Genomic DNA, 25349 nt, shown 5'->3' on the forward strand with positions numbered 1-25349 from the left:
CAATCAATGAATCCATCAACTCTGAAACCACATCTTTTCATAATCTATGTGGGCCATCATATTCAGGGATCTTGTCAGCCTTTATTTCCATTAGTTTTCCTCATAGTTCTTCAATGTTAGTGATTGTTTTAAGTTCCTTCCTACATTTACCCTCTAGATTTTCTACTCTTCTAATTGCAATGGCCACAAAATGTTGACATAGAACACTTTCATTTCAAATGTGGAGATTGGAATTTATGTTGCAGAACATTGAAATAAAGAATAATAGTGAAATAAAGAATAATAGGAAATGAGTGTCCGTTCTCACTAGTCTGGCCACATGACTCCAGATGCTCAACAATGTCATTGACTCTTAGATGCCCCCTGAAACAGGCAAGCAAACTTCTCAGTTATACTAAACTGCTATAAAGTGTGATACAGGGAATGAAATCAGATATACAACCCAGCATTGACCAAGGTACCAGAACAATGTATCAGTGAGGCACTGCAGAGCGCCAATAGCAGCAGGAACATACCCCAACACAATCTGTGATATCACGGCCCAGTGAGTGCTCCACCTATCAAACCGAGGGATCAACCCTGCTTCAACAAACAGGATAGGTAGGCATGCCAGACATACATAAAAACGAAATGTTGATCAGATGAAGCTACCAACAGGACTACTTGCATGTCAATTAGTGTAAACAACACATGACAGGGATCAGCAGTTCCACAATTGGCTGATCAGATCTGCCTAAATCCTACCACATAATTACATAATTCACTGGAGGAGGAGCCTCCACAATATTCATATCATCAACAATAGGGGAGTCCAGCACACAGTACAAAGATAACACTTAAGTATTTGAAACAATCTTCAGACAGAAGTGCCAAGTGGATGATCCATTTCTGCTTCCTCCAGAGATCCCATCATCAGATGCCAGTCTTCAGTCAATTCGATTCACAACATATGGTTCCAGGCAACAGCTGGAGTGATTGGATACCACAAAGGTTTTGAGTCCTGACAACATTCTAACAATGGTACTGAAGATGCATGTTCCAGAATTTGATGTGTCTCATGCCAGTCAGTTCTCATGCAGCTACAACATTGGAATCTCCCTGACAATGCAGAAAATTGTCCAATTATGTCCTGTACATAAAAAGCTGGACACATACAACCCTAATAATTACCACCCCATCAGTCTACTCTCAATCATCAGTAAAGTTATAAAATGGGTCATCAACATTGCTGTCAAGCAGAGAGAATGTTGGAGAAATTCAGCAGGTCTGGCAGCATCTTGGGACGAGAAACAGTTAACATTTCAGGTATGGTGTGTCTCTTCTTTAGAATAGGGTTCTAACCCTGTTCCATTCAAGGCAGCTCACTACCATCTCACCAAGAGTAATTAAACGTAAAGAATGACACACATCCTCTGAAACAAATTTATTAGAGTAGATTATTTAATGGATAGAGAGATACCCATAATTTATAGTTTAGTAATCACATCACATAATATTTCACCTATGTTCAGCTGCTGTACATCTGGCATTATTTTTGCTTCAGATTACTGTGTTTGCATTTAGTTTCTTTTGTAATTGGTAAGTGTATTTGCTTGCTGCTTTGAAGATTGTGATGTGACTTTAATGTTTCAAAAATAGTTTAGAATACAATAGCAAAATAAAAGTTTACTAAATCAGTTGACACAAATTAAATTACTAGTCTATCCCAGACACAGCATGAATTAATGATTCACCTTTGTAGAATTTTTGTTAACTTTGCTTTGTTTCTGCCACCGAAGATGAGAAGGTCAGGGTCCATGCTTGCAGATTGATTGGAAATATTCTGCAAAGTGGACACCGAGTCTATATTTAGTCTCCAATATAGAGGAGACAATACTGTGAACCATGGATGCAGCAGACTAGATTGAAGAAGTGCACGTAAATCACTGCTTCACCTTGGAGGTGTGTTTAGGGCCATGGACAGTGAGAAGAGAGGAAGCAAAGGGGCAATTTGCAGAGTTTTTAAACAGCACAGGATGAGGCTCTTCAGCCCATCATACCTGGTGTACTCATCAAACATCAACATATTCTAATCACATTTTCCAGTTTTTAGCCTGTAGTGCCATATGGTATGACACTTCAAAATGGCTCATGTAAATAGTTCTTAAATGTCTTGAGGAGTTTCTGCTTCCACCACCTTTTCAGTCAGAGAGTTACAGATAGTTACTCACTGGATGAGATTAAAATGTCCACAATTGTCCTCTAAAACTCCTGGTCTTTATCTCTGTAAGGTAAAATTGTACCTTTTGTTTATTAACCTCTCTACTGTAGGAAAAGGTTTCTCTCGCTTTAGCCTGTCTATGCCAGTCAGAATGTGCTCCAAGGAAAACTCCAGTCTGCCTAGTCTTTCTTCATAACTGAATTATTCCAGCCTAGGCAACATCCAGGTGAATCTCTTCTGCACACCCTCAAGTGCAATCACATTCCTCTCATTGTGTAGTGACCCCAGAAAACCACATAGCTGTAGCCTAACTAACGCTATATACAATTCCGTAACTTCCTTGCTCTTGTATTCAGTGCCTTGAGTATTAAAGGAAAGTATCTCAAATAAAACCACAAGACAGAAGTGCAGAAATTAGGCCATTCAGCTCATTGGGTCTGCTCTGCCATTCAATCATGGCTGGTAAGTTTCTCAACCCCATTCTCCCACTTTCTCCACATAATCCTTGATAATCAAGAACCTACCTATCTCTATCTTAAATGTACTCGATGACCTGAACTCCAAAGCCTTCTGTGGCAGTGAATTCCACTCCCTGGCTGAAGAAGTTTCTTCTTATCTCCATTCTAAAAGGTCTTCCCTCTACTCTACCTCTAAGGCTGTGCCCTCGGGTCCTGGAGGAGAAAGTGAGGACTGCAGATGCTGGAGATCAGAGCTGAAAATGTGTTGCTGGAAAACGCAGCAGGTCAGGCAGCATCCAAGAAGCAGGAGAATCGATGTTTCGGGCATGAGCCCTTCTTCAGGAAGAAGGGCTCCTGAAGAAGGGCTCATGTCCGAAACGTCAATTCTCCTGCTCCTTGGATGCTGCCTGACCTGCTGCGCTTTTCCAGCAACACATTTTCAGCTCTGATCTCCAGCATCTGCAGTCCTCACTTTCTCCTCGAAGATTTTAACCTACTGCGAATCCTCTTGCAAGGATGCCTTCCTTGAAGAAGCTCTCTTCCTCCCTCGGGTCCTGGTCTCTCCTACCAATGAAAACATCTTCCCAATATCTACTTTGTCCAGGCCATTCAACATTCTGTATATTTCAATTAGATCCACCCTTATCTTATTATTTTCCATCTTTTGCCTTACTCCCTTTTTAAACAAGGGTATCACATCAGCAATTTTCCAGTCCTCTGGGATTCTCTCTGACTCATGATTCCTGAAAGATCACCACTATCACCTCCACTACCTCTTCAGCTATCTCCTTTAGAACTCTGAGATGTAGTCCATCTGGTCCAGGTTATTTATCCACGTTCAGGCCATTCAGTTTTTCTAGCCTCTTCTCCTTGATGATGGCCACCATACTTAGCTCTGTCGTCGACTCTCTCAAATGTTTGGGATATTATTCATATCTTCCACCATGAGGACTGACGCGAAGTAATTCAGTGCCTCAGCCATTTTCTTGCTCCCCACTACTATTTCTCCAGCATCATTTTCCAGCAGTCTGATGTCTACTTTTGCCTCTTTATTGCCTTTTATAGATCTAAAGAAACTCTTACAGTCTTCTTATATATTACTGGCTAGTTTACCCTCTTATTTAATCTTCTCCCTCCTTATGCCTTCTTAACTGCCCTATCTACATGTCCTGCTGCTTTCAAAGACATAAACACCACAGTTCCTCTGATCCTCCATATTTCCAAAGCTCTTACCATTCAAAGCATAATCCCTTGCCTCGTTAGTCCTCCCAAAATGCATCACCTCACAGTTTTTAGGATCAAGTCAATTTGCCACTTGCAGCTGATATATTTCGTCCTGTAGTTTAACACTTTCTTGCTCGCTACTTACAACGCCACCAATTTTCATTTCATCTGCAAGCCTACTGATCATACCTTCTATATTATAGAGTCATAGAGATGTACAGCATGGAAACAGACCCCTTCGGTCCAACCTGTCCATGCCGACCAGATATCCCAACCCAATCTAGTCCCACCTGCCAGCACCCGGCCCATATCCCTCCAAACCCTTCCTATTCATATACCAATCCAAATGCCTCTTAAATGTTGCAATTGTACCAGCCTCTACCACATCTTCTGGCAGCTTATTCCATACACGTACCACTCTCTGCGTGAAAACGTTGCCCCTGAGGTTTCTTTTATATCTTTTCCCTCTCACCCTAAACCTATGCCCTCTAGTTCTGGACTCCCCCACTCCAGGGAAAAGACTTTGTCCATTTATCCTATCCATGCCACTCATAATTTTGTAAACCTCTATAAGGTCACCCGTCAGCCTCCGACACTCCAGGGAAAACAGCCCCAGCCTGTTCAGCCTCTCCCTATAGCTCAAATCCTCCAACCCGGCAACATCCTTGTAAATCTTTTCTGAATCCTTTCAACTTTCATAACATCTTTCCGATAGGAAGGAGACCAGAATTGCATGCAATATTCCAACAGTGGCCTAACCAATGTCCTGTACAACCGCAACATGATCTCCCAACTCCTGTACTCAATACTCTGACCAATAAAGGAAACACTATCCTATCTACCTGTGACTCCACTTTCAAGGAGCTATGAACCTGCACTCCAAGGTCTCTTTGTTCAGCAACACTCCCTAGGACCTTACCATTAAGTGTATAAGTCCTGCTAAGATTTGCTTTCACAAAGTGCAGCACCTCGCATTTATCTGAATTAAATTCCATCTGCCACTTCTCAGCCCATTGGCCCATCTGGTCCAGATCCTGTTGTAATCTGAGGTAACCCTCTTCACTGTCCACCACACCTCCAATTTTGGTGTCATCTGCAAACTTACTAACTGTACCTCTTATGCTCGCATCCAAATCATTTATGTAAATGACAAAAAGTGGAGGACGCAGCACCGATCCTTGTGGCACTCCACTGGTCATACGCCTCCAGTCTGAAAAACAACCCTCCACCACCACCCTTTGTCTTCTACCTTTGAGCCAGTTCTGTATCCAAATGGCTAGTTCTCCCTGTATTCCATGAGATCTAAGCTTGCTAATCAGTCTCCCATGGGGAACCTTGTCAAATGCCTTGAAGTATATATAAATCACATCTACTGCTCTGCCCTCATCAATCTTCATGTCTAGATCATTAAAGTAAACAACAAACAGCAAAGGACCCAGCATTGAATGCTGTAGTTTTGCACTGGACACAGAAACAGGGATGCTGCAAAGAAGATCAATCAACTTCAGAATAAAAACAACTCTTTATTTTGTCACGCTGGGTACTTTACTTAATATCATTCAACACCATTTTTAGACATGCAGCTGCTTCTCATCGCTTGAAAATTGCATCAGCTTTCTTTCTGCACTTTGCACCATCTAGAAGTGCCATTCATTGGATAATCTGTCCAGTTGTAAACTGAGTATTAAAATTATATAAAGCAACATGCATCAATATTCATCAAACCATGGAATTTTCAGAAATACTCAATCTATAAATATGAAAGAATCTCACAACTATGAAAAGCCAAAGAAAACATTTCAAAAAAAAGATTTCAAGACTGAAAAACAAAATTACTACGAAATATTTTTGCAATTTTGCCACATATGAACTTTGCTTGTGAATGGAAATATCAACAGACAGCCACATGCCAATATTATTTTGTTTGGAGAAATGGAAAAATATCTATGAAAAATCATGGCCTTTATCATACATATATAGTTTGTATAAATAAATATATGCACCATGTTTTTTTCAATATAGTTTCTGATTATTGTGTAAAGTACTGATGTGGATGTGTGCACAAATTTAATATTTGTTGTTTGTGTTAAAAAAAATTAACTTTATCTTGAAAGTTTGTTTATTTATTTTCATATTTATAACTTGGACAAGAACATTGAGGAATTTAAGTTTGATGCAAGAGATGATTTACATTTAATTACTTTTCTTCTAATGAAGACTCACTTTGGACAGCCACCATCTTCTGGAGGCAGATGTTACAGAACGGTCTTAAAATGATTACATTCATTTATTGGAAGTTGTCGATTCACTGTAGCTTGCACATTTTCGATTTGGCAATCCCAGATTATCAAAGTATCAACTTGCATATAAGTGAACAGAATCAATGAGACATCCCATGTGATCACCTTAACTCAACTTGCAAGAATACAAATACCCATATAAGATAAATTAAACAGTAAATCATATAATTTTGTAGGCTTTGGATTTTCTAGAAGACTTAAGGGGAGAGAATCTTACTTTTAAGCAGAAGATCACTTATGCCATACACCGTTTTGTCATTATTAACATAAAACACATTTTCCTGCAATGACAAGTATTGTAGAAAATACAGGTTGTTGTTGCTTCTCATAAATCAGCTTTTTGCATAAGCTCTGCTTAAAAAGACCTCTGTTTGATCATTTCCATGACAGTAAAGATCCAAAGCGCATAGAAAGTGTTTTCCATTTAGTTTGGATGCTGTTCCCATGATTTGATCTGAGAGAGAAATCATTCATTATATGGTATACATTATATAATAATGGTACAAATAATATTTACAAGACATGTTCAGCACCTGAAAACAGGTCCATTTTAGATACCAATCAGCAAAAGTCACATTACCATAATGTCACTACATTTTGTTAATCAAAAATACATGAAACATTTATGGCACAGATGTCATTCTAGCCACTAACCATGTTTACTAAATAAGAAAATCCAGCCTTATTCCATGTCTCAGATCTTCACTATTAGCCCTCTAACCTTTCTTAAAATAGTACAAAAAACAGTACAGCACAGTACAGGCCCTTCTGCTCTCGATGTCTTCTTTTTATCAATTTGTTCATGGGATGGGAGTTTTGCTGGCTTGGCCAACATTTATTGCCCAGTCTAAATTGCTCGGAGAAGGATGTGGAGAGTTGCCTTCTTGAATTGCTGCAAGCCTTAGAATGTAGGAACATCCATAGTGTTGTTTGGAAAGGACTTCCATGAGTTTGACCCAGTGACAGTGAAGGAACAGCAGAATCGTTCCAAGTCAAGATTGTGTGTGGCTTGCAGGTGGTGGAATTGGAACATGGGTATGGAAGGCATTGTATAAGGAACTTTACTTCAGTGCATCTTCTAATTGGTACATAGTGCTACCACCGTGTTGGTGCTAGAGGGAGTGAATGAGAAAGCTGGTAGATGGTGTGTGAATCTAGTAGGATGCTTTCTCCTGGATGATGTCAAGCTGAATGTTGTTGGAGAGTATTTAATCACATTCTTGACCTTTGCCTTGTAGATTGTGGTCAGGCATTAGTAGACAGGAGAGTGAGTTACTCAATTCCTAGCTTTTAACCTGCTCTCGTAGTTACTATATTTATACGATTGTAAAGTTCAGTTTCTGGTCAGTTGGATCCCCTTTTTGCTGATAGTGGAGAATTTAACAATGCAATGCCATTGAACATTAAAGGGCAATAGTTAGGTACTCATTAGACTTAATTCCAGATTTTTATTGAATTGGAGATGTTATGACACGGTATGAATAGTCTGACACTTAAGTGGCAAATAAATGCACACTACACATCAGCTCAAGTTGGATGTTACAGGTCTGTCTGCACATGGATACAGACTACTTCATTATCGGTGGAGTCAAGAGTAGTGTTGAAACATAGTGTAATCATTAGCAACTCTCTCAATTCTGACCTTATAATGGAGGGATGGTCATTATTGAAGCAGCTAATAATGGTAGGGACTAGGACAGATTACAATAGCTAGGTAGTTGTTTATGACGGGTGTGGATGCAGTGGGCTGAAGGGCCTTTTTCTGTACTATAGATCTCTCTGACACTACCCTTAGGAACTCCTGCACTGAGATCCTGGAGCAGAGATGGTTGATCATGAACAACCACAAACACCTCCTATTGTGTCAAGTATAACTCCAATCAGCAGATATTTCCCAATTTCCATTGATTCAGGTTTTGGTAGGGTACCTTGATGCCATATTTAGTTGAATGCTACCTTGGTGTCAAGGACAGTCACTCTCACCTCATCTCTGCATCTGTACTTTTGTTCACACTTGGACCAAAGCTGTAATAAGGTCAGGAGCCAAGTGGCCCTGGAGGAACCAAAGCTCAGTGTAAGTGAACAGGTTATTCCTTTGCAAGTGCCACTTAATAGAACTGTCAAGGAACCCCTCCATCGTTTTTCTTATGATTGAGAATAGATTGATAGCATAATGAATGGTTGGATTGGATTTGTCCAACCTTTTATGCACAGGACATAACCACATAATTTTCCAATTTGTTGGGTAGATACTGAGGAGGAAGCAATGATGTATTGGTATTTGGCTAAGGCAATGGTATAGTAGTATTGTTGTTGGACTAATAATCTAGAAACCCAGGATTCTTGGGAGTCAGGTTTGAATACCGCCATAGCAGGTGATGGAATATGAATTAACTAACACTCTATAATTAAATTGATTCTAGATGAAATGACATGTTAATTTAGGGAAGGACATTACTGCTCTTACCTGGTCTGGCCTACATATGACTCCAGACCCACAACAATGTGATTGACTCTTAACTGCCCTCTGAGATGGTCTGGCTAAACATTCAGTAAAAGTCTTAAAAAAGGAATGAAACCAAATATACCATCTTGCATTGACTGAAGCACCAGACAATACAAAACACAATCCTGTTAACCCCGAAAAATCCTTCTTACTAACGTGGGAATTAGTGTCAAAGTTGGGAGAGCTGTCTCACAGACTAGTCAAGAACAACGTGATATAGCCATATTCAGAATCACATCTTACATACAATGTTCCAAACAAAACCATCACCAAGTCTGGGCTTGTCCCAACATCAAGGCAGACCCAGTAGAGGTGGCAGAACAATGGTGTCCAGTCGGGAGGGAATTGCCTGGAAGTCACTGAAATTGACACTGGAGCCTGTAAAGTCTCATGGCACCAGACAAACATAGTCAAGGAAATCTCTTGCTGATTACCACATACCATTCCCCCTTGGTTGATGAATCTCCTCCATGCTGAACACCATTTCGAGGAAGCACTGAGGGTGGCAAGACTGCAAAGTTTATTCTGGGTGGAGATTTCAAAGCCCATCACCAAGAGTAGCTTAGCGCTATTCTACTGACTGAGTTGGTCCACTCATAAAGGACATTGTTGCTAGACTAGGTTTGCAGCAGGTTTTGAGGGAACTAATGGGAAAAGCATATTTGACCTCATCCTAACCAATATGCCTGTATCTGTCCATGACAGTATTGGTAAGAGTGACCACCACATAGTCCTTGTGGAGACCAGTATGATCTTCATATTGAGAATCCCTCCATCATGTTGTTTGGCACTATACTATGCTAAATGGATCAACTTAGAACCAATCCAACAACTCAAAACTGGGCATACATGTGGTGCTGTGGTCTATTAGCAGCAGCAGAATTGTATGTGAACACCAATATGCAAACTCATGACCCAGCTTATCCCTTACCATACCATTACTATCAAGCTACAGAATCAAACCTACTTCAGTGAATAGCGCAGAGAGTATACCAGGAATAGCACCAGGCATACTTAAAATTGGTGAAGCTACAATATAGTATTAATTGCATGCTATCAGCATAAGTAGCAAGTGATAGACAGAGCTAACCAATCCTAAACAGCCAACAGATCAGTTGTAGTTTCTGCAGTTCCATCACATCTAGTATGAATGATTATGGACAATTAAAAACACACTAGAGGAACTCTCATTGAAAGATAGAACAGACTTAAGGGTCTGAATGGCTTACTCATGTTCCAATGCTCATAGAAGGAGGCTCCACAAATATCTCCATTATCAATAATAGGGGAGCCCAACACATCAATGCAATAAGATATAGCTGAAGCATTTGCTATTCTTCAACCAGAAGTGTCAAGTGGGGCTATTCTGGTCTCCTCAATAGTACCCCAGCATCACAGATGCCAGTCTTCAACCAATTCAGTTCACTCCACAAAATATCATGTAACTAATCAGGTAGTGTTATCAGGACCCAAAACTTTGCAGCATCTAATGTCTTCAATCATTTCTGGACATCATATAGAGTGAATCAAATTGATTGAAGACTGCACCTGTGCTGCCCGAGACCTACTATGACACTGGGATAGATTATACACTCAGTACTTCTGGATAAAGATGGTTGCAAATGCTTCAGTCTTGATTTTAGTGTTGAGGTTTTGGTTTCCCATATCCTTATCATTCAGAAGGAGTACTTGTAGAGATTCCACTTTCTGTTAGTTGTCCAATTGTCCACTTATATGGCAGCCCACACACCTTCCTTGGAGATATACAAGACACCAATGTGACTGGACAGGGTGGATACTGAAAAGGGCTGCCTCTTTTGGGAGAGACCTGAGCTACAGGAGGCATTTAAAATTGTTGGGTCTTCCACTTAAAACAGAGATGAAGTGGGTCTGAATGAGTAGGTGTCATTTGAAGTACTATTAGGAACGAGTGATCATAGCATCATAACATTTAGTTAACTATGGAAAAGGGTAAAGAGCAACCTAAAGTAAGATACTTAATTGGAAGCAGGCTATCCTCAGTGGGGTGAGAACACATCTGTCTCAGCTCTGTTCAAAATCAAATTTTGGCATGCAAAATTGTCCTGGAGTAATGAGCTATCTTCAAAAAGGGGCAGATGGTTCATATACATTCCCACAAGTAGAAAAGGCACAACAACCCAAGCTAAAGCTCCTGGGATAAGAATAAATAAAGAGTAAGATAAAACAAAAACAAGGGGCTTTATGACAGATGTGAGGCTAATCAGACAAGTGAGGTGGAGGCTGAAAATAAATAATCCAGAGGGCCTACTGGAAGGATGTTGTGAAACTTGAAAGGATTCAGAAAAGATTTACAAGGATGGAGGATTTGAGCTTTAGGGAGAGGCTGAATAGGATAGGGGGGTGACCATATAGAGGTTTATAAAATTGTGAGGGGCATGGATAGGATTAATAGACAAAGCCTTTTCCCCGGGGTGGTGGCAGTCCAGAACGAGAGGGCATAGGTTTAGGGTGAGGGGGGAAAGTTATAAGGGGCAACTTTTTCATGCAGAGGGTGGTGCATGTATGGAATGAGCTGCCAGAGGAAGTGGTGGAGGCTGGTACTATTGCAACATTTAAAAGGCATCTGGATGTGTATATGAATAGGAAAGGTTCAGAGGGATATGGGCCAAATGCTGGTAAATGGGACTAGATTAGATTCGGACATCTGATCGGCATGGGTAAGTGGACCAAAGGGTCTGTTTCCGTGCTGTACATCTCTATGACTCTGTGAATCTAAAACTGAGAAAGGAAATCAGAGAACTAGACTGAGAGATAAGAAAAGGCCAGCTATCACAAAACAGAATCCAAGTCTTCTGCAAGCATGGAAATAGTAAAAGTGTAGCAAGAAGGAAGAATGTGATTGATTAGGAATCAAAAAGGATCTATTTGTGAAGATCGAGAACCTTACTGAAGTATTAAATGAGTACTTTGCCTATGTTTAATTCAAAGTGATTGTGAAAAAAGGGGTAAGTTGAGGCTATGGTTTGGTAAAAAGCTATCTGAAAGCCTGGCAGTTCTTAAGGTTAATTATGTCATGAGGATTTAATAAAATATATCCAAAGATTCGAAGACAAGTGAGGGATGGAACTGTAGAGGCTTGAGTAGAAATTTCCAATCTGCATTAAATACAAGGGTGGTGCCAGAGGCCTGGAGAATTGCAAACATCACATTGTTTAAACAAGGATAGAAGGATAAACACAGCAAACACAGGCCATTCTGTTTAGCTATTGGTTGTGAGAAAGCTTTAGAGATGATATACTGGGACTAAACAAATAGTCATTTGGACAAATTCAGATTATGGTAGTTAGGGAAAGCCAGCATGAATTGGTTAAAGACAAATCATAATTAACTAACATGACTTTTTTTAAAAAGGAGGTAAAAAGAGATGATTGATGAAGATAACACTGTTGTTAGTGTATATAGTCATTAAAAAGGGATTTGATAAAATTCCACATTATAAACTTGTCAACAAAGTTGAAACCAATGTATTAAACTGATAGTGGCAGCATGGAAGCAAAGTTGGCTGAGTGACAGTGAACACAGACTAATAATGAGTGACTGTTTTCAGGGGTCCAACTGCTTTTCTTGATTATATAATACTCATGGGCACAATTTTAAAATTTGCAAACGATTCAAAGCATGCAAGAACGGTGAACCATGAGGAGGAGTGATAAACTTCACAAGAATACAGACAGGTTGGACGAATGGGCAGAATCGTGGCAAATGAAATGTAATGAAAAGAAGTGTGACATAGTAAGCCAACAAGATGGAGGAACAGGAGTACAGAGGAACCTCGATTATCCATAGTACACGGATAGGGAGTATTCCGTTTGGTTAATCGAATTCCAGATAATCGAATGTCAGATAACAGTTTAGCCAAGCATTGGGACCTTGCGATCTTGCCAGATAATCGATATTCAGATAATCGAATGCCAGATAATCGAGATTCCTCTGTATGCCATTCAGCGCATTGATTCTGTTCCATCATTCAATAAGATCATGGCTGATCTGGTCGGTCTCAACTCCACCTTTCTGCCTATTATCTATAACCTTTTAATTCCCTTACTGATTAGAAATCTGCATATCTCAACCTTGAACATACTTAACAACTCAGTCTCCACAGTCCTCAATGGTAAAGAATTCCACACATTCACAACCCTCAGAGAAGAAATTTGTCCTCATCTCTTTCGTAAATGCGTGACCACTTATTCTGAGATAATACTCTTTGGTGTTAGACTCTCCCACAAGGGGAAAACAACCTTTCTGTATCTAACCTGTAAAATCATTTAATAGATTTTGTTGTGGAATAACTAGAAGAGAAAATGGAAAATATAGGGCACAGTTCTAAAAGTAATACAGGGTCAGAAAGACTTGGGGTATATGTGTAAAAATGACTAAAGATGGTATGGTAGGTTGAGCAAGTGATTAAAAAGGCACATTGACTTTGAGCTTTATAAATCAAAGCATCTATAATGAACCTGCATAAAGCCTTGGTTCCTCCTCAAATGGAGTACAATATCCAATTCTGTTTACTTTACAGAAGGTGCAGAAAATATTTACTGTAATGGTTCCAAAGATGAGATACTTGAGTTATATGGAAACATTTGAGGAGAACTCCAGCTTCCCTAAGAAAATGTTGAGGCAAAATTTGATAGAAACATTCAAAACTCATGATGGGCCTGGCCAGAGTGGTCAGAAATTGTTGTCATACAGTCATATAACATGGAAACAGACCCTTTAGTCCAACTCGTCTATGCCAATCATGTTCCCAAACTCAATTAGTCCCACTTGCCATGTGGTTGGTCAATATCCCTCCAAACCTTTCCTATTCACGTACTTATCCAAATGAGTTATAAACATTATAACCATACCTCCATCCACCACTTCACCTGGCAGCTCATTCCACACACGACATATGTAAAAAAGGTTGCCTCTGATGTATTTTTTAAAACTTTCTCCTCTCACCTTAAAAGTATGCTCCCAAGTTTTGAACTCCCCATCCTCAGAAAAAGATACTTGCTATTCACCTTATCTATGCCTCTCATGATTATAAACCTCCATAAGGTTACCCTCAACCTTCTATGCTCCAGTGAAAAAAAGTCCCAGCCTATTTCTATAACTCAAACCCTCCATTCCTGACATCATTCTGGTAAATCTTTTTGAACCCTCTCCAATTTAATAATATCCTTCCCATAGCAGGGCAACTAGAACTGCACATAGTACTCCAGAAGAGACCACATCAATGTTCTGTGCAACCTCAACATTGGCAGAACTGTCAAGAATCATTGAAACGAACGTGAACTGATGACTTCCAAAAAATGAAACTGTTCACATTTTTCTCTCCACATATGCTGCCAGACTTGGTTTCCCAGCATACCAGCACTTCGTTTTGATACTGATGTGGGCAATTGGTAAAAGAACAATCATGATTACATTATTTTTTTACATTACAGTGTGGAAACAGGCCCCGCGGCCCAACAAGTCCACACCGACCCGCCGAAGCGTAACCCACCCATACCCCTACATTTACCCCTTACCTAACACTACGGGCGATTTAGCATTGCCAATTCACCTGACCTGCACATCTTTGGACTGTGGGAGGAAACCGGAGCACCCGGAGGAAACCCACGCAGACACGGGGAGAACGTGCAAACTCCACACAGTCAGTCGCCTGAGGCGGGAATTGAACCCAGGTCTCTGGCGCTGTGAGGCAGCAGTGCTAACCACTGTGCCACCGTGCCACCGTGATCTCATGAAAGTTTTTTTTGTGTCGTAAGTAGCACTGATCTGGAATGCATTTTCTCAGATTGTGGTGGATGCAGATACAATTGTGGCTTTCAAAGAGTAAAGGCAAATAAATATGTAGGGCTCTTGCAGAGAATCAATATGGACATGACAGAATGATGGCCTCATTCTGTTTTTGTAACCACTCCCATGAATCTATGGTCTGTACCCTCACCTCATCAGTTTATTTATTGGACTTTGAGCAAATAAGTAATATGACTAAACACTGAGAAAGTCCTTTCATGTCTAATTTCTAGCTCGTTTTCTTGAAATTCTATATTTTCTGTCTTTGATTTCCAACTTTGCTTCTCTTCTTTCTTAAACTATGCTAATGTTCCAAACCCTGTTAATTGACAGTAGGAACTGTAGGAAGTTAATTTCTTATTTGAAATTAAACCTTTAACAACTAGTACTGACCGCATGGTGTTATATGTTTTATAAGCATGGTACAATTGCTCTTTGTGGATACAAATTTACCAATATGCATGAATCTCTTGGATGCTAAATTCTGAGGTGATGATTAATATAAACAAGTAGGAACATCAATCATTGCCTTCATTAAAGCGAGCGAGTTGTGAAACTAAACTTGGTCTCATAGATTTTAACTGTGAATTGTTTATATTCATCTTGAGGTATAAAAACTTACATTACCATTTATGATTGAAGTTTCAGAAGTACAACCACCAGACAGGATGGAAATAAAAGTGGTGTCATTTGCATCAGTAACGAAGATCTTGTCAGTTGTCAGTGGTAGAAATACAACATCCATAGCAATTTCCTGATTTAGATCTGTCAAAGGTGACACAATGGTGTTGATAAAACTCAGGTACAAATAGTTCTTACTGATCAAAGCCATAAATACATACCAACAATCGTCAATGTATAGTGACCATAACTCCAAGCAGTGGCAAAATCTCTCGCATTATTATTGGACTCAAGTAGAAATGAAGAACATCTTGATGATTGGAGGTTATGCTGGCTCATTATTGCTTCCTTTTTTGCATACTCAAACTTTTGTGGACAACTTTCAGGAAGAAGTTGGCCAAATGACAAGAATTCTTTCACTCGACCTTTAATCTCTGACCACTTTGAACTTTCCCATGACCAATTTAAAGATTTGGATTTTGGAACTTCATCCATTTCAGAGATATCTAAAAGAGAATGTTAAAATATTCTTTATTTAAAGGAACTAAATTACCGCATACTACAGCTTTTAGCACTGCAGGATTAATTCTGCCTAGAAACTAACATCTTGTGTAACATCAATTGATTAAACCAAAATAATTTTGTATAATTGCTTGAGTGGGAATTTAACCCCAACTTCTCATAACTGTCCATGTTACTTTGCTAATTTCTGTAGATATAATGCTATGGTGTGGAGGTGCCAGTGTTGGACTGGGGTGGGCAAAAATCACACAACACCAGATTATAGTTCAACAGGTTTATTTGGAAGTACAAGCTTTCAGAGCACTGCTCCTTTGTCAGGTCGCTAGTGGGACAGGATGATAGGACATAGAATTTATGGTAAAAGGTCAAAGTGTCATCCAACTGATGCAATGTATTGAACAAACCAATTTTTTGTTAAGTCTTTAATCACAAGAATAGTTTGTAGGCTTTGATTCATTAAAATGTAAATCCCAGAACTTCTTTGAAGTCACATTCCCAGGTTACTTAAGGTTTTATAAAAAAAAAGTGACATCTCAACTCAGACAATGCATTAAAAGTGAGGTTAGAGTCTGTCTGTATTCCAACCTTGAGGCAGACCAGTTCTATTTCCAAAGCAGGAATTTATAAAAGGTCACATGGACTGCCTACCTACAGATTGTGCGCTTTTTGAACAAAATAAAATGTATCTGCAAATACAAATTCACCCCATAGACTTATGTATGTGTGCATGCATGCGAGGAGGAGAGAGAGTGGAGACTGCGTAAGTGCGCGCGCAGGTGTGACGGAGTATATGTCTGTGAATGTGAGTCTAAGAGAGAGCACATGTGTATGAGAGAGGGTCTGCGTGAGTGTGTGAATGTGATCATGTTTAAGAGTGTGTGTGTATAGTGTAGTGCGGTCACCTGTAGTGAAGACTTTAGCTACTATTTCTGGTACTCACTGGAACCTTTGTTAGCTAATAATTACTGATTCCATCCTTTTCCTTGGCAACAGTTTGAGATAATGCAATTATGTTCATAATCTTGGTATCACATTTTGTTCCAAGATGAACTTCCCACTTAACTGCTGTGTCATCATGAAGAGCATTTATTGCCACATTTGTATCACCCATACATTTCACCCAGTTATCAGCTCCTCTGCTGAAATCTTAATTCATGCTTTCCATTATCTCTAGACTCAACAATTTCAATCTATTGCAGTTTCCCACATTTCACCCTCCATAAAATTGAATTCATCCAAACCTCTGCTGTTTGCATCTTAATTCACACCTAGTCCAGTTCCTTTACCATCTCTGTCTTTGCTGACATACATGGCTCACAGTCAAGTTAAAACTCCCATCCTTTCTTTCAAATCTCCTTCAGCCCCACAGCCCTCCAAGATATCTGCACTCCTGTTTCTGGCTCCACACGCATCCCAAATTTTAATTGTTTCAACATTTGTGACTATCTCTCAGTGCCGAGGCCCCAATTTCCAAAATTCTTCCTTGTAACCATTTGTCTGTCTAACTAACTTTTCACTTTTAAGACACAGCTTTAAATCAATTTCTTTGATCAAGCTCTTGGTCATTTTGATTTACATTGCTCAATGCCTTACTTTATTTCATAATGCTTCTGCAAATTCCTTGGGATGCGGCATAATGTTTGTATTTATAAAGTATCTTTCATGCTCAGTATTTGTAGTGAGATACAATGAAATAGCTTTATAGGCCACTTCAAAGGGCATGAGTCGAAAAGTGTGGTGCTGGAAAAGCACAGCAGGTCAGGCAGCATCCTGGGAATTGATGTTTCGGGCATAAGCCATAGTTGAAGGGCTTATGCTCGAAATGTCGACTCTCCTGATCCTCGGATGCTGGCTGACCTGCTGTGCTTTTCCAACGCCACACTTTTTGACTCTGACTCTTCAGCATCTGCAGTCATCACTTTCTCTCACTTCACCGGGCATCATAAACTATTTGCACAATATAGATGAGTGTCCTCAGTGACACACACTGGCAAATCAGTTGGTGCTACAATAATCCATCAGCTTTCATGGTAATTGTTCACAATACCGGGTTCAATTCCCACCTCAGGCGACTAACTGTGTGGTTAGATTAGATTACTTACAGTGTGGAAACAGGCCTTTGCACATTCTCCCCGTGTCTGTGTGGGTTTCCTCCGTGTGCTCCAGTTTCCTCCCACAGTCCAAAAATGTGCAGGTTTGGTGAATTGACCATGTTAAATTGCCCGTAGTGTTAGGTGAAGGGGTAAATGTAGGGGAATGGGTCTGGTGGGTTGCACTTCGGCGGGTCGGTGTGGACAGGATTTTGCCTGTCCTCGGATGCTGCCTGAATTGCTGTGCCCTCCAGCACCACTGATCCAGAATCTGGTTTCCAGCATCTGCAGTCATTGTTTTTACCTTGTTGGGCTGAAGGGCCTGTTTCCACACTGGAGGTAATCTAATCTAATCTAAAAAACATGGGGTATCAGTGGAAGTGAGATTAAAATTGGTGTTGCACAAGAAGCCACAATTAGAAGAGTGCAGATATACTAAAATGGCTGCAGCTATACGAAACCCTGGTTAGACCCCACTTGGAGTACTGAGAGCAGATCTGGGCACCACATTTTAGGCAGAGGGAAGGAGGGCATACAGTTCAGCTTTACGAAAAGGATACCATAATGCCAGGGGTTAATTTATAAGAAGGGCCAAATTAGGCCTTTTTATTTCCAGATTCTGGAAGGTTAAGAAGTAATCTGATCAAAACCTTCAAGATATTAACAGGAAAATATAGGTTGAAAAGGAAAACTATTTCCACTGTTTGGAGATTCTAGAACTAAGGAAGTATTCATTTCATATGAAACAGACTACCTACTACTGTATAGATATCATTTTCCTCATTTTAAAGCATTGTTTTGATTTCCATATGTAAATATAATGTACTGGTTCACAGGATGAATTTAGCTCAAAATCCAGGATAACATCCCTATGATGGTTTCACAATATGTGTACCCAATAGCCCCCACTGATCCCATCCATTTCAATACAAGGCCTTAGTTTGGATACATTCTCGACTCCTTTGATGACATAAAGCAGTAATGCAGTTCAGAGTGCAATAAAACCCCACAGGAATTATATGAATTTGTAGCTTAATAACGGTATCAAAATCTTTCATGTAAAAAAATTCATGGGTGGTATCGTCATGAGAATCTGCAACAGCTGAGGAAACTAAAAAAGGTCTGTTCATAGCATTGCTTCTGATGCATAAATGGCAAATTTAGCAATGTACCTGGAACCCAAATATTCAAGTCTTGTCTGACAAAATGTAATACTAGTTCAATTGTTTATTTTTGAGTTTATTCATGGATAAGCTATTCAAAGTAGATTCAGTTTGATAAAGTGAAGAAGCTATTATATCCATAGGAAACTGTTCTGAATGACATGAGCAGAAGGGAAGTCCACTTTTAAACAAACCTTCATCAGCAGTGAAATATTCATCTTCTGTTTCTTCACTATTGGATAATAAACTTGGATCAAGATCAGGAGCTGAATTTTTCAGAGTGGATGCTTGAAGAGCTTCATATTTTCTTGATCTATAATCAGTAATATATCCAAGTTACTTTCTTTATGTAAGATTTATGTCGACTACTGAGAGACTAAAGTATATGTTTTGTAATTTTCAGATCAATTGATTACATAATACAAAAGTTATATTGGACTTAAGACCAGAGAATTTACAACACATCACTGACAAATTGGAGATCCTCCTGTTCTGCATGGCTCACTTGCTGTTTGGACAGAATTTTACATTTGCCTGCCAGTGGGGGTTGGCTGGGGTGGTGGGAAGTGAATTTCCACCAAGCTTTCGCTTGAACTGATCATCGTTACAGTGGGAGGGGAAACAGCAGTTTTATCTTCCTGCTGCATTCATGTGTTAAGCCTGCCAATCACATTGGTCACCATTCTTAAAACATTGAAGTGTGTAGATGTTGGAAATCCATTCTGATATCTTATATTCCAGTTTTATGCATTCTATACAAAGGCATTCATCTGGAGTTTCAAAGAATGAGAGGTGATTTCATTGAATCATATAAAATTCTTAAGGGGCTTGACAGGGTAATTGCTGAGAGGATATTTCCCCTCATGGAAGAATCCAGGACAGGAGGGCGTAGTCTCAGAATAAAGGAGTGCCAGTTTAAGACTGAGATGAAGAGGGATTTTTTTCTCTCAGAAGGTTGTGAGCCTTTGGAGCTCATTGCTACAGAGAGCTATGGGGTAGGGTCCTTATGCATATTTAAGGCTGAGTTTGATAGATTCTTGATCAACAGGGGAATCAAGGGTTCCAGGGAATGAGCAAACAAGTGGATATGAGGAGTGTTGGATCAGCCACGATCAGATGGAATAGTGAAGCAGGCTCGAAGAGCTGAACCACCTACTCCTGTCTCTACTACTTATGGTCTTAAATCCTGTCACCTTACTCCCACACAGATTGAGAAAGTAGATTGTGATCAGGAATGGAACTACTGACAATTTTGACTCTCTAATCAGGATTTTTGATGCCAAATGTTAATTTTTGCATTATCATGCATGAAAGCAATTAAACCAGTACAGATCAAGCATCATTAGGGGGCGGAATTACTAAATTATTCACTTAACTAGCTGAGCTAACTCCTGATATATCTTGAATCTGCTATCTTATCCAAGGACAATTCATTGTTGACATTATGGACAATGTTTGATTCAGCAAATAAAGGTAAAGTTGTTTCAGTGAACAATTAAGTTAAAAAAACTAACTGATTAAGCAACCATTACTTTTTAACAGCTTTATCAGAGCTGTTTTCTATATCTTTAAACACATGAAAATATGTCAACCTGTTGTTACAATTCTTTGTCTCTTTAGGTGAAAACCTGACATTTTTGAACTTTATTACAATCATTACAATTTTATTTTTAAAAATGCAGTCATTGTGTCTGCCGTGTTGGTCAAACAACAGCTATACATTCAAAGTGTACATTCCAACTCCTAGTCCATTGGTTTTTAGGTTTAAATATAACTTGCATAAGTAAGTGATTTTTAAATGTAAAGATAGTTTCTGCCTCCACAGCCTTACAACCCCCAAGGTGAACACTGATCTCGTTGATTTTAAAAAAGTCCTTATTGTCCACTCTCTCTAGGTCCCTCAATCTTATGCACATCTATTTAATCTCTCCTTTGTCTACCTTGTACCAAAGAAAGCAACGTCAGTCTGTCTAATGTGCCCTTTTAGCTAATATTTTCTAGTTTCGGCAACATTCTTGTAAAGCTTCTCTGTATTCTCTATTATACAATCTCACACTTACCGTCAGGTAGTGATAAGAACTGTACACCTTAGTGGTGGTCTAATTCATTTCATATAGGTTTGACAAACCGCCCTTCTCTTAAACACAACACACGGGTTAATAATGCAAAGTATCTGTTATGCATTCTTAACTGCTTTAACCACGTGCCCTCTGACCTTCAGAGGACTTTAGGTGTGTATCCGAAGGCCCCTCAATTCTTCTACCATTCTCAGAATCCTACCATTTTCTGTGGTCCCTCTAGCTAAAATGCCCACAATTCTCTGGATTGAAATCCATTTGAAACTTTTTGCCAACCTGGCCAGTCCACAATTTCCTAATAATTCCCAATAAAAAACACTTGCCATGTGTCCAAATTTTGTATGTCACTTTTCAGTTATAACCCCTCCATTATTAATACCTAACATGAAAAGCAGAGAACCGAGTACTAACCCAATTTTGTGGAACATTATTGAAAATACATTTACAGGCACCACAACATCCATTAACAATTGTCCTTTGCTTCCTGACACTGAGCAAATGTTGAATACAATTTATCAATCTCAAACTTTTCTGACCAGATTGCCATGTCAGATGTTGTTAAAGGCCTTGCTAAAATTCATGTAGACTACATCAATTGATTTATTCTCAAACTTTTTTGACCAGATTGCCATGTCGGATGCTGTTAAAAGCCTTGCTAAAAATTCATGTAGACTACATCGATCACATTATCCTCGTTGAACTTTCTTATTACCTCATCAAAAACATATTCAGGTTAGTCAGACGCAACCCTCCCTCCTCAAATCTAAGCCGACTATCCTTGATTAATCTGTGTATTTCTAAAATGGTAAATAATATTGTTACTCAAAATTTTCCTAATAACTTCTGCATCACTGAGGTTAAACTGACTGGCCTGTAATTGCAAAGTTTGTCACTTTCACCCTTTTTTAAGCAATGTTTGTATGTTAGCATTCTTCTGGTACTACATGTATAGCCAAAAAGGATTGCAAAATGAATACCAGAGTATCTGTTCATTCCTCCATTGTACAACAACCTGGGATACATGTTCTCTGGGCTTGGCAACATAATCTACTTTCAAAAAATATTAAACTCAGAAAGTTATACCTCTGTGTTTATACCATCAAATATTCACTTTCCTCCTTCCTGAACTACCATCCTCCTCTTGTGCAGAGAGACACAAAATATTCATGCAGACCAATATAAATATTCTCTAGCTCCACAACCACATAACTTTTCAGATCTTTACTAGTGATTTAAATATAGGAAAATCACTGCAGTAAGCAATGATAGTGTGTGAAACTCTTCTAAAAAAAAGTACAACAAATATTTCTACAAAAAATGTTTTTTTTCATCAAGTTCACACTGAACACAGTCTTAGATTTTGTAAATCAAAGCTCGTAGTCACATTCCAAGAAACATCAGGAAAAGAAACATTTAAAATAGTCATAGGTAAAACATAAGGACGTAAAAACTTATTAGAAAATTTAAAAAGAAAAATTCAACAATATTGTCTTGGATGTGCAATCTTTATTAGACTGTGTAAATAAAAGTTTGTAATTTCTGTGTAAAAGTGTCTTTCACTTTTATTTTCAACATCAATTGCAAGAAATAAAAATACCTAAGATTGTAATGATACCTTGCAAGGAGCGTAACATCATCTTCATACTCCAATATTTGTTCGAAGCTTTCGATGGTCTTACTGAAATTATGTAAATAATCTTCTGTTGATGACTGGTTATTAACCATTTTTGTTTTATATTCACTGGATGTGTAACTGTCTAGCTCACTTCTTCCAGATTGTAAAAGCTATGTGGAATTCATGAATTTCAAGAGTCAAAGCAAAGTAGGTTATCAATTGAATTCAAATAAACAATTAGATTTGACATATTGGTCAGTATTTAAATTGAGGTGACAGAGGTCTCAGAAGGTGAAAAAATGAGCACTGCAAATGCTGGAGATCAGAGTCGTGAGTGGGGCACTGGAAAAGCACAGCAGGTCAGGCACCATCTGAGGAACAGGAGAATCAACATTTCGGACAAGAGCCCTTCCTCAGGAATGAGCCTGAGGAGTCGATTCTCCTGCTCCTTGGATGCTGCCTGACCTGTGCTTTTCCAGCACCCCACTCTCGACAAAGGTCTCAGAAGGCCCATTGAATAAGCAGCAGTGGATCTTACCAAAGGGTCAAGGATTTTGGGTTGGAAATTCTAACTGTGAAGACTTACTAGTCAATTAAAAACTGGCAACTGTCAAATACTCTGCAATGACACCAACGGAGCCATGCAAGCACCACTTTCACCCAAGGCCCAGGATAATCAAGGGTCCAAGATCACAGGTGAGGGTCAGCAGGATGGGGGCAACACTGGAGATGGTCAGCAGGAATAACAAGGGAATGGCTCTCAGTGCTGGCCCAACTTCTTCATGCCAGATCCTTGATCAGGAAGCCTACTTGCAACCAAACAGGCTTTGCATTTTAGGCTTGCTGCTGGATGTTTACTGGAACAGTGATCGGACCTTGATTGAGCATTAATTATTTACTTACAGACCTGAATCGGCATTGAGGTGAGGAAACAATTCTAGAGTCTTCCCATGTGAACTTAAATTAGGACAAGGATGCAGTCTCCACCTGCCACCCTTCTGCCTGATTAAATGACCCTCCCACTGGCCACCAAACTCATCGTGGGGGGGTGCATTAATCAATAGTCAAAATTTTTTTTTAAATATAGGTGCTTTATTTCTACTAGGTAATACACTTTTCTATTTGGAATGCAGTGAAACTGATTTATACATTTAATTTACACTCTCAAAACGATGGCAATTTGAAAATCTGTTTCAAAAGCGTTGCAAAAAAATACATTGCAATAGAGTTCCTTCGATCATAGAGTTTTATGCTGAAGAATAAATAAAAACTACACACAGAACTATAAGCACAAATAAAATGCTTCATTTAGATACAAGTGGGAATGGTCCAAGAGAAGATCTCCATGAATTCCTAAAAATACGAGTTATTACATTACACTGCCTCCACACATACTGCTCCACCAAATCTGAGGTGGATGATGGATTTATCATAATTCAATCTATAATCTCTACCACTATTCCTGCAGATTGGATCAAATGCTCTTGCCTTTGTCCCCCCTCAGCAGTACATTAAATGAAGGGGTCACAGATTTCCTTTCCCCTCCCAAAAAGAAGAACCAAACAAGTTACAAACAATCTTGTTATCCATAGTGTTTCTAACGTAAACAGACATGTCAAGAAACATATATACTCCAATGCAATCTTCCCACAATCAATGTGCCATCAAATTGTAGAATGGCTCAAAAACAATTGTATATTTCTTTCAAATAGAATTTTTAAAAAGCTATCAAATATACATCAAACAAAAATACCCTCAATGTTCTTTTTTCAACAAGGATTTTGACTCATGTCTAGTCAGCCTGCTTTACCTGGAAGTACAGGTCAGATATTTCCAGTATGCTGCCAAGTTCTGTGCATTGATGAGTTTCTGGATTGTATGTTTTTTGGGTGACAAAAATGGCTTAAGTTTTATTTCTTCAGAAATGGAAAAAGGGAGGTTCTTAAGTTTAAACCCTAAGGGCACACAAACCCGATATCACCAACCATCTCAAAAACTCTTATAATCTATTAATGAATATTTAATTATTGCGAATATGTTACTTGACTGAATTTTGGTAACTTCTATTTTAACTGGGGAAACAAAGATATGCAATTGAAAAAATGTTCAAACAAACAATAAATGATGAGGAAACTTGAATGGGATTTTCTCTCCTAATTACCAAAAAAGGCAACAGGGTGAGGATACAGATAATGAGTATAAATATTATTTATACCTGAGTGTGTTTCTTGTCTATTAAACATCCAGTGGAAGTGGTGTGGGATGTATATTTGACAGCAGCGATGATTCCTTGAACAACCATATGCTTGTGTTCCCTATAATGTAAACTTTCTACAATTTCCTTAAACTCCTGTAGTGATACAACAGTGACCTCTGTTATGTTAAAATAAAGAAAACACAATTCATTACTATGTTACAAATAGAAAAAAGTAACAAAACAAAATTTTTTAAAATTCACTCTGCAATGTAGATATTGATGGCTGGCCCAAAATTTATTGTCCATCTCTAGTTTTCCTTGATAGAGTAATGGTGAGCTGCCTTCTTGAATCATTGAAGTCCATTGAAGTGACAGGCAGAGGAATCAAAGGCCAAACTCAAAAATAGCCACAGTTTAAAAACAAAACGGGATTGGGACAAGGAACATTTTAAAGATGAGACTTAAGGCTTTGTGCCTGAATGCATGGAATACTTAAAATAAATTGGACAAACTAATCACCCAAATAGATACAAAAGTGTATGATAT

General features: G+C 38.9%; 1 protein-coding gene across 1 annotated transcript in view; it reads right to left on the reverse strand.

The window, feature by feature from the left end:
* LOC122551054 (DNA-binding protein RFX8-like) overlaps positions 1-22716 on the reverse strand; it is a 111310-nt gene extending 88594 nt beyond the window's left edge. Inside the window, exons 1-3 of the mRNA XM_087988549.1 lie at positions 22607-22716; positions 19108-19226; positions 15140-15282 (exon numbers count right to left, since the gene is read on the reverse strand). Of these exons, the coding sequence (XP_087844675.1) occupies positions 15140-15282; positions 19108-19226; positions 22607-22716 (372 nt within the window). The remainder of the gene's footprint in view (positions 1-15139; positions 15283-19107; positions 19227-22606) is intronic.
* Between the last annotated feature and the right edge of the window lie 2633 nt (positions 22717-25349).

This window comes from Chiloscyllium plagiosum, unplaced genomic scaffold (genome assembly GCF_037043375.1).
Source record: "Chiloscyllium plagiosum isolate Xiang-an unplaced genomic scaffold, Cpla_swu_hap1 HiC_scaffold_6, whole genome shotgun sequence".
NCBI lineage: Eukaryota > Metazoa > Chordata > Chondrichthyes > Orectolobiformes > Hemiscylliidae > Chiloscyllium > Chiloscyllium plagiosum.